The sequence below is a fragment of the Nelumbo lutea genome, chromosome 3 (genome assembly GCF_056320005.1).
Source record: "Nelumbo lutea isolate HS-2025 chromosome 3, American lotus-T2T, whole genome shotgun sequence".
Classification (NCBI taxonomy): Eukaryota; Viridiplantae; Streptophyta; class Magnoliopsida; order Proteales; family Nelumbonaceae; genus Nelumbo; species Nelumbo lutea.
In genome coordinates, this window is record NC_142686.1 from 78,068,156 (window position 1) to 78,082,628 (window position 14,473).

General features: G+C 37.0%; 1 protein-coding gene across 1 annotated transcript in view; it reads right to left on the reverse strand.

The window, feature by feature from the left end:
- The window catches only part of LOC148865894 (ABC transporter C family member 2-like), a 110,489-nt gene extending 96,887 nt beyond the window's left edge, over positions 1-13,602 (reverse strand). The window contains exons 1-3 of the mRNA XM_088976396.1: positions 13,406-13,602; positions 12,213-12,758; positions 3,347-3,525 (exon numbers count right to left, since the gene is read on the reverse strand). Coding sequence (XP_088832522.1) covers positions 3,347-3,525; positions 12,213-12,545 — 512 coding nt within the window. The 5' untranslated portion in view covers positions 12,546-12,758; positions 13,406-13,602. The remainder of the gene's footprint in view (positions 1-3,346; positions 3,526-12,212; positions 12,759-13,405) is intronic.
- Between the last annotated feature and the right edge of the window lie 871 nt (positions 13,603-14,473).

Here is a 14,473-nt window from a genome sequence, read left to right on the forward strand (position 1 = left end):
TAGTATATTTTGCAATCTATGTTATTATATTTGTAAGTACGCATATTTTAATATATTTAACTTACATTTACATGTAAAATATGCAAGCTTTTCATTGTGTTTTCACTTTTCAAAGATGGCGTGTTAGACATGTTCCATTTTTAATTGATCTTTTTAGTATAGCATATATGCTTGAGAGATTTCTTATCATATTTTTCATTCTTGTAACCAAATTGTACAAGAACTTTTCTGTACTGTTCTTTTCGGGTTTTTTTTTTGGGGGTAAAAGACTTGTACCTCTCTTGCATTTTCAACTAAATACTGAAACCTCCCCTCTCTTTTCAAATTGGACTAAGACCTCCCCTGTCAGATGACATCGACGGATAAAGACTTCCCCACCGTTAGCAATCCATCAAAATCTGCTTGGACATGACACCGTGCGTGGGTAAAATTTTTAAAAAACCCAAATTTGTCCTTCCAAAATCCCTTTGCTTTTAGTTCCACGTCCCTGTCCCTGGACAAAATTTACAGTGGCCAAGTGCAGTGTCCAACGTCTATCTAACCAGAGGATCTGATGCAGGTCTGCCAGGCACTATATAAAGCATGAAATTTTCAAGTTTAAATAACTACCACTCCATTGTCCAACACCTATCTAACCAGAGGATAGTGGGTATATTTTTCAGGTTTAAGCAGTAGAGAGGAAGAGACTTGAGAGCAAGAGAGCAGATGGAGAGTGAGGGGAAAAAGTCTAGAGAAGAAAGATAGAGGGAAATTGAGAAATAGTGAGAGAGGAAAGCAAAAGTAGTGAAGCATTCTTCACTTCAACCCTGAATCAGAGAGGCAAAGAATGTTAAACTCAGCTTGATATTTCCTCCATCACTTCCTCCCCGGTTGCTATCCACTTCTTTTCTACTACTGTAAAGCCCCTTATCCTCAATCATCTCTCTGGATAACACTTTGAAATGCTTCAGCAGTATATCATTTTCTGGATTGACAGCAATGAACTATTCATTGATGGCTGTATAAAATTATAATTTGGTGAGTTGCAGAACATCTTCCTTGACTCACATTGTTAGGGAAACAAACAGTTGATTTTAGGATGACAGAGCAGGTTACAACAGACACAAAGGTAAGAAATCCATTTTTGGTCAAGCAGGTTTGTGTCAAAAAGAGAAGAGAAAAGTTGAAAAAAATTTGAAGAGGAAGCAGATTAGGAGAGAGTTTGCACTGAAGGAAACGGAAGAAGGAGCTTGATTTAATGATCTCAAAGAATAGCTTAGGATTCGTTTAAAGGAACAAGAAGAGGCTAAGATATTGGAAAGGGAGAAGAAGGCATTTGAAGAACGTGAGAGATTGTGGGTTGAGGCTGCAAAGAAAGCTAAAGAGCAGGCGCAAAAGAAGATGCTTAAAGAGTCACAGCAGCAGCTTGAACAAGAGAATAATTGAAGAAGATGATAATGATGATGATGATGATGATGATGATGATGATGATGCTTGGGGGAGCATGTAGAAGAAGGGCCTGCAGAAATTATATGGCAAGTAAATGGGATAATTGTCATGAAGAGAAGAGTCAAGGTCCATAAGAACAACCTAAATTAAATTGAGAATGCTAGCAGACCTGCAAGACATCCTCTTCCTCTGCAATCCAAAGCTTTCATTGTTTATAACAACATATTATCTCTTTCTGTGCAACAGTTCTTTGAGAGTGTTACTCAACAAATCCCAAATTTCAGACTGAACTGAAAAAAGCTCATTGTCCTTTTTTTTATCACAATAAAGCTCATTGTCCTCTCTGCATCAAAACTGGAGCCTGTCGTTTTGGGTCTTATTGTAGTAGAGTTCAGTTTTACCCTGATAAGTCCTGCACATTATGTATCAAGAACAAGCTTAAACAACCACTGGTCCATTGAAAATCTGGTTCTTGTTGCTTCATAGTGCACAGCGGACTGTTGAAGATCAAACAGATTTCCATTGAAAATATGTTTATGCTTAAACAACCACGGTCCATTAAAAAGGACCAATTTGGTCTACGATGGAAAACAGTTTTTCTGTTTCTTTTCTCCTACCAAGAAAATGAGCTTGGGCATCTTATGAATTGCAGATCTTGAAACTATTTCTTGCTTTCAGAAATTCCATTGCAGTCAAGAACCTGGTTTTTAAGTGAGAGATCTCAATACTACCGAAAAAGCTGGAATTTTCCTTGTCGCCTGCACCAAGATCAAAAGCAACTGAAGATGAAGAAGTTTTCTGTAGAGTATTTATCAGCAGACAGGAAAAGGTGGGGAAAAGGTTTCGATGGGGTGGACAACCACAAGAGAGAAGAGCTTTTTTCTGCAATGGTATATTAGACTTTTTAACTCCTCCATTACATAAAATGGTTGATACATCTGATAGGGGAGATCTTAGTCCAATTTGAAAAAGGGAGGGGAGGTTTCAGTATTTAGGAAAAACATCAAGGGAGGTTTATTTTTGCTCTTATATTTTTTTGAAGAATGAGGATAAAAATTTTCATTGAAAAAAAGAAAAAAGGATAAAGACAAAGATATCACAGTAACAAAATCCTAATCCACTTAATAATGCATAATCATTAATACTCAGTGACACTCGGTAATGGCCCTAATGGGTTTGCAAGACACTCATTGGGGCTTGGTACCATGTAGCAGCACATTTTGGCCTACTTACCCATCAATGTGAAGCCTACCACTTGGACACAAGTCAGTCTCGTGGATTTATATTTTCACTTTTTGATCTGGTGCACTGCTACTTGAGTAAACTAACTAGTCATATTAACCTTCCCTATCTTTAATATGGTTTTGCAATCACTATGAATCATAACTTCTTATAGTGTTATCAATTGATGTGACAAGACAACCAAAACAAACAAAAAAAAAGCTTTCCATATTTGATTATTTGCCTTCAATATTGATGTCTGACACTTGCTCCATATATTTCACAGAAATGATAAAGGCATAGATTTAGCAATAAGAGAAACTAAGGGCCCGTTTAGTTCACAGTTAGAATCGGAATCAGAATTCCCTTTGCCTGTGAGGTCCAAACAGGAACCAGAATTAGAATCAGAATCAACTGGTATGAGATTCTCATTCCAAAGGGAGGGGGGGAATGGCCATTCCCTCAAATGGGGAATGCCATTCCACTAGGAATGTATATTGGATACTGACCCCACCCAACCAAACAGTTAGAATCAGAATGGGTTATTCCAATTCCGATTCCAGACCCCTATTCCCGTGAACCAAACAGACCCTAAGAAGAAAAGAATAAAATTATGGCTTTGAAGTTTGAAGTACATACGACTAGTCACGTTTAGAACTTTTTCTTGGGGAAGAGGGGTGAGAGATGAATAACTCACTCATTATAGTATTCCTTGACTGGTAATATAAGATTGAGCATAACAATCTCCCCAATCAGAACATAGATGACTCCAAACCGGACATACCACCGAAACTCACAGATGTAGATCTTAGTTTCCACAATGGTCATTACCACCATAGAGCACCAAGCAAGGGACTCAATGAGAAGAGAAAGCATCTGCAAAATAAAGATTAAAAGATCATACAAGTAGACATAATATCAGTTTTACCAAGCTTCCCAAATGATTTTAGCAAGGACGGAAATAACAAACATTCTGTTTTATTGGACAAGGGTGATATGAACATCCTGTAGAAAAATATCACAACATAGTTACATCAATTCTACCCACATCTCCTCTATAAAAGAAATGAGTTTTAGCCATGACATGACATCTCAACTACCAGAGAAGTAGTGGTTTGAATTCATTCCTTTAAGAGATATTGCTTCACTTTACACCTTGACTTCTTATGTAAGATGCTGCCTTCTGACCTAACATGGTATAGACTTGCCTAGTCATAACTATATACTTGACCCATTCAAATATTTGATATTTTCTTATGTTTCAACAAATTTAGGAAATCAAAGTGGTTCATTAGTTTAGTTTTACATCATATTAAGGTTGATTTGTGAATACCAAGAAAATATATTTGGTTTTCTAAACCAAGAAGCTTGGGAGAATGCCAATAAAGCCAATAGAAGGGTTGTTGAGATTTTTGTGATATCTATATTAAGTTCAGGGATTTATGGGAATTTGGTTACAAGTGTTTCTTTCCATACAAGATATTAATAACAGAGAACATGTAAGAACAAAATCATTTCTTAGCATCCATATTTCCTCAAAAAGAACCTACTGAACTTGGAATTTATTGCAACACAAGAAGCTATCCTTCAATGTCCCCATAATCATGGTGAGGCAATGAAGATAAATCCGGAATACAAAATCTTCACATCATGTCTTATGGATGGATAATCACAATTATTTTGGACAAAAATGGAGTATGCTTACTGATGAAAAAGAATAATGACTGCAAATAGGCAAGCAAAACTAATGCACACATTCATACACACATTGAAGAAGTTCAGAAAGAAGGGTAGAGGTCATATGTGATTTTCAGACAATAATAAAACTAGTAGGAACTTAGAAGGGCAATTTGTTATGATTTTAGGTAAAAGAGGATTTTCAAGTAGATGTGTTTTATATGACCAATAACATCTACTTATATGAGATGGAGCATTTAATAGCACTGTGAACACTTACATGTTAGCACAAGAAATTTCAAATGAAAGAAATGCTTGGTGTAGAAAGCTGATTGTGGACAAATATGGAGTGGACCGGGGTGATTGGAGATCCAATTCTCCTATTTCAAGAGAGATAAATTCCATTTGGACAGGAATAATGAAGAACCCTAATTTATTTGAGGAAGGAATCGGTTACAACTTGGGAAATGGGGTAAGAATCAAATTTTGGAAAGACTCTTGGTGTTCTGAAGTGTGTCTGAAAGATGCCTTTCCTCTCTTGTATCAAATTTCTGTAAATCAGGACTCCTCGGTGGCTGAGAATTTCAATGTGGATGGTAACTCTTTCAGTTGGAACCTAACTTGTAGGAAGCGCCTCTTTGACTGGGAAATTAAGGAGTATGCAGTTCTGTTGGGCCTGCTCCAAAACCAGAGGATTGACCCAAACATGAAGGATGCATGGAGATGGAAATGGGAAGCTGATGGCATGTTTTCTATTAAGTCTATGTTCCGTAAATTGATAAGTTCAGGTCAGGAAAACTTTCAGGCTAGGCAGATTTGGAGCTCATTCAGTCCTTCTAAAGTGAAGTTTTTGCTCTGGACAATGACTTTAAATAAATGTCTATCCAAAGTTAATCTAATGAAGCGTGGCATTCAGATTTCGGACATGTCATGTGGCTTATGTGGTGGGGTAGTAGAAACTACTGAACATCTGGCCTTACATTGCCCAGTCTCAAATTATATTTGGAGGCATTTTCTCCAAGCTTTGGAAATCAGCTGGGTAATGCCAAATTCTGTGAAGGATCTGCTGTGGTGTTAGCAGATTGAGGGTCTCAGCAAGAAAGGTATCTTGATTTGGAAGACTATCCCGGCTGCTGTGCTTTGGACTATCTGGATTGAAAGAAATAACAGAATTTTTCAGGGCAAAGCTAAACCTTCAAAGGAAGTGGTGCAGAAAGCTGTGGGTAAACTTCTGTCCTGGGTGTCGGCATCAGAGTTGTTTAAAAATCAAAATTTGAGTCTTTTGTTTAGGTCTCAGAACTGGTTGTATCTGTAATTTGTGGCCTAGGCTCCTTTGTACTGGTCCTTATTTTAATAAATTACCTAACCTTTTCAAAAAAAAATAAAAAATACCACACTCTAGCACCAATCACCGGTATTAAACTCATACCTTGCTTTGATTGTTATGCTAATTAGCATTTTCCTGTTTCCTCAATTAGAAAAGAGAATTATCTTAAAAAGAAATGAAGGAAAAAACAAGATGTGTACAAAGAAGAATAAAAGCTAAAATGGGACAAGGCATTGCCTACCCCTTTCCACCCCGACCCAAAAAGCAAGTAAACATGAAACTAAAACACCAACCATGCAGATCTACATGCATGGTTATCAAGGCAGCGAAGTGAGACCAGGAGAGAGGGTACCACCTTGCCACTATTAGTTGGTGGTGTTTTGACAAATAGGATCTATAATTCATTGGATATGATTGATTTTGACACATTCCACATTTTTCAATTTCTTATTATTTATATTGAAAATATTAAAATAAAACCAATGATTACAAAATTTCCATAACTGATTAAAAATAATGAACTTTGCATGTAAAAACACATTATATCATTTTTTATAAGTGACAAGAAAAATTTTATTAATACGAACAAAATAATATGAAGAATGCAAAGCTTCCCATGGGGAGGCATGTAAAACTACCTCACCGTGCAGTAAATTAGTAGTTACAATTGAGCCCAATACAAATGATCCCTCTTGACTCCTTAGTTAAAGTATCAGCCAACCCATTTGCAACTCTAAGTACCCATTGAGTTTTAATCACAGTTTCATAATACAATATTGCATCTAATCATAAATTCCAATATTTCATGTACAATATAATCAATTTCGTTTGGTAAAGCAGCAAGGCATATTTAAAATCATGATTTTCCATATTATAAAAATCCAAACAAACAGGGGAAACAAGTCAATAATATAGTGTGAGTTCTAACAAACAAATATTACAACACACTGAAGCAACACAATAAGCAAAGCAAAAGAAGATTGAATCAAAAGAAGGAAGGATCTCAGAAAGAATCCAAGCAAATAAGTAATAAACAACATGCTAATAAATAATATGCATACATGATCTGCAGAGCTGAAAAATGACAAAATTGAATTGCTTATCCAACTAAAGACAAAGCAAATCTCAAAAGAATCATTGTACCCACACAGCCAGTGAAACCCAACAGCAGAAAGCATGTCTGTAGCAAAGAGAGCAAAAGCACCCAAAATACCCGAGCAGTGAAAACCAAACACTAAGGATGTGTTTTTTTCCACATAAAAAAGGTGAAAAACAAAGTTTTCACCATAAACAAGCCAAAAATTCATTATTATTTATATTGGATTGGCTCAAGGATTTTATGCTTCCAACCTGACAATCATCCTCCTTTATCCAGGCTTGGGATGTGCAGCATAAAATAGCCAGTTATTTTTTATTGGAAATGGTAACTTTCATTCATTATTTCATAAATAAATACACACCAAACATTCCATGATGGAAAGTTAATCCCATAAACATTTCCACTATTATAATACAGTCCAAAAAGTTCACCGCTGTTTGATCCTTGTTTGGCTAATGCATCAGCCAGGCCATTGGCTGTTCTTCTAACCCATTTGGAATCTGCTTCAATTTCCTTTCATAGACACCATATCTCTCTCACAAGAGTCCAGATTCCTAGATTTCCGGCTTGCATCCACTCTATTACTATCATTGAATCCCCTTCTACTTCAATCTGATGTAGTCCCATTTGTTTTGCCAGTCCCAGTCCTTGCAGTAAAGCTAAAACCTCAACTCTTAAAGAATGCCCAGAACTATATGGCCCCGATAAAGAGCCACAATTTTTCCTTCCCTATCTCTAAAGACTCCCCCTACAGCTGAAGGCCCCGGGTTACCAAGTGAACTCCCACCGAAATTTATCTTTACCCTTTGCTGTGTAGAAGTTGCCCAACTTTCTTGAATTGCTGACTTGGATTTTGAAGAGTTTGCTACTGTACTCCATCCCCTAATTGTATCATCCATTCAGAACTCCTTAAACAAACTCAACCGTTTTTACCCAATGTACCACCATAATAGTGATGCAATTAATCAATTCCTCCCTCGGTTTTCCTTTTCATTAAAATGCCCTGCTATTTCTTTCTTCCCACACTGCCCATAAAACTGCTACTCTTGTCGCCCTCCATAACATCCTTCCCCTTTTCTTTAGTTGCCTAAAAAATAAAAAAGCTTGTGTCAAAGAGGCCTGACACATTAGGAGGAGGAATCCACCTGCAACCAAAGAGAGAAGAAAACCACTCCCAAATAGAAGAGACAAAAGTGCACGAGATTACTAGGTGCTCGGTAGTCCCACCACAATCAAATTGAAGGAAGCAGATATGAGGGGAGAGGCACAAGTTTGGCCTTCTTTTTTGAAGCATGCCACAGGTGTTGATCTTCAAATGAGCCATTCCCAAAAGAAAAAACACCAAATTTTGGAGGCACTGGGCTGCACCAAACCTCCTTAGATGGAAAAGACACTTCCACATTTGAAGAGTGAACGAGTGTATTGAAACAAGAAGAGTGAGAATAAATGCTAGAAGGGGAGGCCGGCCAAATCCTACTATCCTCACAAGAAAAAACCAGAAAAATGATACCGAAAGGAGGAAGAAGTTCATCCACTGCCCCCATTCCAGCATCCCTAAGCCCTCTCTGCAAGCCCAAGTCCCAAGAGTCCCCATTACAATGAACAGAAGCAATCACTTTCCTCTTATTCCAATAAGGGCCTATGGATGGGAATCTATCCATGAGAGGAACTTCCCCCAGCCAAACATCATTCCCAGAAAAGCACTTTATTTCTAGAACAAACATCAAACCTAAGAAACAGACAAAGAGAAAGGGTAAATCCATATATGGCCTTCCAAGGGGACGAAAGGGAAGCCCTAGGGTTGAGACCAACATCCCAGCTATTAGCTGCCCTATCATGAATACTTGCTATAACTTTATGCCACAACTTATCCTACTCATGAGGCCACCTCCAAATCCACTTCCCCAATAAAGCTATAGTCCTCTTCTTCATATTGCCAATGCCCAAACCCCCTTGTTCCTTACTTCTGGAGACCACCTCCACTTTAGTTTCACCCAGTTCCCAGAAAAAATCCCTCATAATTTTCTCTAACTTCCTAGCCACACCCATTAGAATACTAAAGGTAGAGAGAGAGTACACTGGCAGATCCACTAGTGTGGACTTAATTAAGGTGATTCTTCCCCCGATGGAAATATATTTCTTTTCCACCCTACTAACTTCTTCACAATCTTTCTAGAACTGGGTACCAAAAGCTCACCAAATCCTAAGACCCCTTCCCTTGCCTTCACCTCTTGTTGAAGACTCCCAGCTAGCCTCCTCACAGTTGAAGAAAAACAGAATTTGCTCCTTCTCCCATTGGAGCCAGACTCATATCATAGTAGTTAGAACAAGATGTTGTTGGATTATGCTAAATGTATTGGCAAGGATCTCTCTTTTTTAAGCCCCCCCCCCAAGAACTCTGATATTTGTAAACACCAATCATGAAAGATATACCAAAAGGTCTGCTTATCTTCACAGCTTCCTTCACATTAATGCAAGGAGTTGAAGATTCTCTCCTTGCATCTTGTAAGGTGATGGGATGTCAATAGTCTGTAGAGTTCTGAAAGTTGGAAACAATGATGCTACCACAGAAGGGTTTGTGGACGCCAATAGACAGAGATTGTAGATCCAGAAGGCTCTGAAACCAAAGAACGGTGCAGCGGAACTAGGTACTGTTCCTCTGCAATCAAGCACGATTGTGTGACAGTCACCTATCGTGCTTGATTCTGAAATATTCTTTTGTCAGAAAAGCATCTTACTTAGTAATGTCAGCTAAACACAGGCAATTAAGAGCAAAGCACGAAGGAACTAGGTACCAATCAGTGCGTCTTTCCCAAGTCTTCATGCCATGTGTTACTGTCCTGTGCACTGCTTTGCTTAGTGAAACACTGATTGAGTGTGTTACTTCACAAGATATGAGGAAAAGAATTCATGGATTAAAATGATTATAAGATCTAAATAACAAAAGAACAATCCCAGGATCCAACTCAGATCTATGATCCATCACAAGCTCTTTAGAATTTGAAATCAAAAACACTCCAAAACTCCTCTATGATTAGTCTTTAAAAAAAAAAAAAAAAAACCAACATTTCTACCAATATCCTTAGGATCCAGATCTGCTGCCTGATGAGAATCATTGACAACCAAATACCAGAAGACTTCTGGGAAGACCCAACCAGGGATCAGGCTAGAAATGGTTTATGTATTAGGCATCGAATAGGAATATGTATTATGGTGTATGCTATTTGCCAAATATAATCTTGATTAAGAACACTATGGTAAATACCAAGCTAGAAATGGTTCAGTAATGCTTCAGAATCAATAGGCTTTAGGACAAGTCAGACAAGGCAAAAAATAATAAGAGAACATTATTAAAAGATAGTAGAAATAAAGTTTTAAGATTCACAACCAAGCAATGCCTAGAAATAACCACAAGGAAGGAAAGACAAAAGAAGGTGATTTCCAAAATAAGATTGGGGTAGAAGTGGGTATGTGCTTCCTGAGTTTTGTATAACAATACATAACAATCAGACAAGGAAAATTTTCATAAGCCAATCATAGTAAATCAGGTATAATGAGGGTAATGAGAATGAAAATGTTGAAATAGATAACAGAAAGAATAATAGGGATAGAAGCAGTTTCAATACACAGAACAATGAGGGAAAAGTCAATTGACATAGGGAATGTGCGGAACTGTGGTGTTGCATTCCCATTTAAAGTTATATAAGTGTCATTAAGGCATTTTGACATTTTGACTTCATGATACATGCTTGGTTTGGCAGATTTAAGTTCAAACATTTGTACCATCATTTACATCGGCTTATGAATATGGGGGTGTTGGAAAAAATAAACAAATGCTCATTGTATTATGTGCCAAAACACCTTAAACTTTCCAATTTCCAAAACTGCAATTTTGGTACAAATGTTGAGACTTAAAACACCACAGTACCAAACACCGTCAAAGTGTGGTAATGTGCAAAAATAAATAATTGGAATAGTGAAAAAGAGTAATTCTGTACAAGTCAAGAGAGTCTAAAAGGTAAAGGGAATGCCAAAAAAGCACAAGGAGAAATAGAAAGTAAAGATTTGAGGACCTATTTAACCAAAAATATGACTGCAAGTAGGGGTGGATTCAAGCCAAGCCGAGCCGAATAGTACGAGGTTCGAGCTCAAGCTCGAGCTCGGTTCGAGCCAAAACCTTGAGCTTGAGCTCGGCTCGAGTCAAAAATTCATATGCTCGAGCTCGATTTTGAGAAAAAATATTTTATAAAAATAAAAAACTATATATAAAAATATTTTTATTTGATATTTTAAAAAATAATAATTATAATATTTTTATTATATATTATTTTCTATAATTTTATTATATAGATTATAATATATATATGTATATTCGAGTCGGCTCGCGAGCCTTACGAGCCGAGCTCTAGTAGGCTCAAGCTCAGCTTGTTTCATAATCAAGCCAATGAATTGGGCTCGAGCGCTCGAGCAGCTCGTGAAAAGATCGGCTCGTTGCCACCCCTAGCTGCAAGACATTACAGAATTCATGAAACTAAGAGCAAGTTGATACACCTGCGCATACATATACACATGTGCATGTATATGTGTTTTCATATGTTATTGTGTATATGGTTTTATTTACTAGTAAGACAATTTCCACTTAATAAAAATGTACTAAATTAGGATTTTTTTTGTATATTTTGATATCTGAGTAACTCCTTCAACAAAATGAAAATCTACCAATAAAGTAACAAGTTAAGCCAACAACACATTTGAACAAACATACTGACATCTAAAGAATTAACAAAACTGAAATAAGATTATAAGAAATATCTTCATGTGGGAAAGAAGGGAGGAGGAGAAAAATGTCTGTTTGCCACCCCTCTCTCATCTATTTATAATAAAGAATAAAAGTCGTATGATGCCAAAAATACCCCTGGCTGCCCAATGTATATAAAAGCAACATAACAACAAAATAAACAGAAGCAAAACAACAACCGAATATCAATGAATAAATAGAAAACATACTTCTAAACTAGCATCTCAACATGACAAATTCGAAGAAATCAGAGTTTTAAGAAAAATAAGTGATTAAATTTTGTGAAAGATAATGATCTGTGGAGCTAGGCTTGAAGCACGTTTAAAATTTAATTAAATACCACTTATATCTAAAACACTTTCTAAACTAATGCTACAATTCTAGCATTAGTAAAAACTAATGCTAGAATTTAAGACATTTGCAATGTCAATATTTTTTTTTTTTTTTGAAGAGGTAAAGTAAGATTTTATTTAAGGAAAACACAACAAAAGATACAGGAAGGGTTCACTGCTCAAAGGCTGTGCAAGAGAAACACCTTAGGAATCCCAAATCCTCAAAAAAGTTAACCACTACACCAACACTAGAAACATCTCTTTTGACATTTGCAATGTCATTATAGAAGATAGAACAGAATAAAAAGGAAGAGAAAAGAAAAACCCCACCTCAAAGGGAGCAAGGCTTGTCTGTCCATCAAGATTCAAAATTGAAATGCCCATTACCAGCTTGTATAAAGGTTCTGCAGTACAATAACAAGCTAATAGCCCCAACATATAATTATAGTAATTTGAGCTCAAATAGAACCTCTTCACCGCAAAGTCCCTCTTAATCCGCCATGTACGATAAAAGCACAAACCCAGGAGAACCAAATGGGAGATAGAAACCACCAGAGTGTCAACTCCACATGGTGTATACGGACCTAAGGCATTCTCCACTGCTTTTTTCCATACTCCATTTTCGACAGGCTTACAGTACCAAACAAGTGGCTTAAAAGCCATCTTCTATCACTTCTCCACTATTTCCTACTTCCTCCACTAAGCAGGCATTGTAAACACGCCCTTTTCGTTTCTTCTCAACTGGAATTATTGGGTGTTTGACAATCGTGGTTTTACAAGGCACTCTCAATCAGTAAGTTTTGGGATAAGCAGCCTATTCAATACTTTGTTCTTAGTATCATCCAGACACTGCTTGATTCCCACAAGAGGCGATTCCTGCAACAAATAAACCATCTTAGAAAAGGAAGAAACAGAAGGACAATATCCGTTAAAAAGAACCAGATACATTTCTAGTGCAATATGTTTGATATTATTTTAGAACTTCTAACTCTTACACAATATCAAACTCTGACATAAATTCACAGAGGCGCGGTTCAGTGATTACTGAAATTGTTTTGTTCCAGAAATTGGCTCTGGCTAATATCAACACCTACCCAAATCTTCGATTACTAAAACTTGGTTTCAGAAAAAAGCTTTTGTTAAGATCACCATCCATCAAAACACCAAGCAAAGATAATACTAGTTATAACAAATCCGAAATTTTCCGCTGCTGTTAGAAGTTTAATAGAAACTAGTCAGCAACTACTAATAAAACGTATACCTCCAGAGCTAGCTTTTTTCTGTCTACAGCTTTCACGGCAAATCAAAAAGGGCGGTGTAACTTTACAAGTTCTAAAACTGAAGATGTAAAGAAGAAGAAGAAGATGATATGAAATAAGGATAAAGGAACTTTTCAAGCCAAAAATGATAATAATAATAATAATAACAATAAAGGACAAGGATCGAAAAGTAGAACCCAAACAAACAAGAGACACCGATCAACTAATATCGGATTAGAGTCCCAGAAATTTCAAAAGTTTTACCGATTTCTAGCTGTATCAACGAGCTTTCCTCGGCCTTTTTCCCGTGGCCGTGGGATTTGGAAATTTGGACAAACGCGACCATTAGCAAGGGTCAGCCATTACGAATAAATTTCGAGTTTCAGCCTACAAAAACTAATATTATTTTACTTGTAAAGAAAGTGAGACTCGCGAATCGTGTCAGCGACTGCGGGGAGTGCGATTTAGAAATGCGAATGTTTTAACTTTTTTTCTTCTAGAGGTTGGTACTTGGAACGGGCTTGGATATGCTACACGAAGGTTATTCCCACTTTCCTACGCACAAGACATAACAGCTGCTCATTGAGAATCTCTCTTTCCATTGATAGGTAGATTATTCACAATACACGGCTGCAGTGTTCGGTGGGGCGTGTGGGAACAATATCTGTGCGTAGAGATCCGGAGTGACTTGGAAACTTGGTGGAACGAGACGTGATTCATACAGCTGTACCAATCATGGAGCCAAAGTCCTCCTTGTGCGTATTGCGCCCCCGGGTCCGGTAAGTCTATTTCTTTTGTGATGAAGGCTGGTCGAGTCTACACCTACTACTCCAAAAACGTTCAAAAAGTAAACTTTTTGCTCCTTTTTCAAGAGGAAACGGACAAACGGTGCTGTTGTAGCTACAAGTTATCATTTTCGTATTCGCATAATCGCATCGTATAACCCGTGGGTCCACATTTTACGTGACCCACCAATCATATTTCACCCTATCATTTAAAAATTTATTATCCTTGAATGATATTTAATCGGTTATTATTGGTCATCTGACTTATTCCAACCATTTTCGAATAGGTGATTATTCATTTTTGGGTAAATTTCTTAAATTAATCTTACGGTTTAGCTAATTAAATAAGTGTATCCCTTTGAAAATTGATTGAAGCTTTTAGTCATTAATGTGTAGATGTGAAAAAGACTATTTTACCTTCCACTATAATTACTCGGATCTCTTCCTTTCCTTCTCATTTTTCTTGTTAGAACTACCGGAACCGTTGGAACGGAAGATGATGATCGGATTTGGGTTCTTTGAGAGATCTTGATTCTTTGCAGAGAAT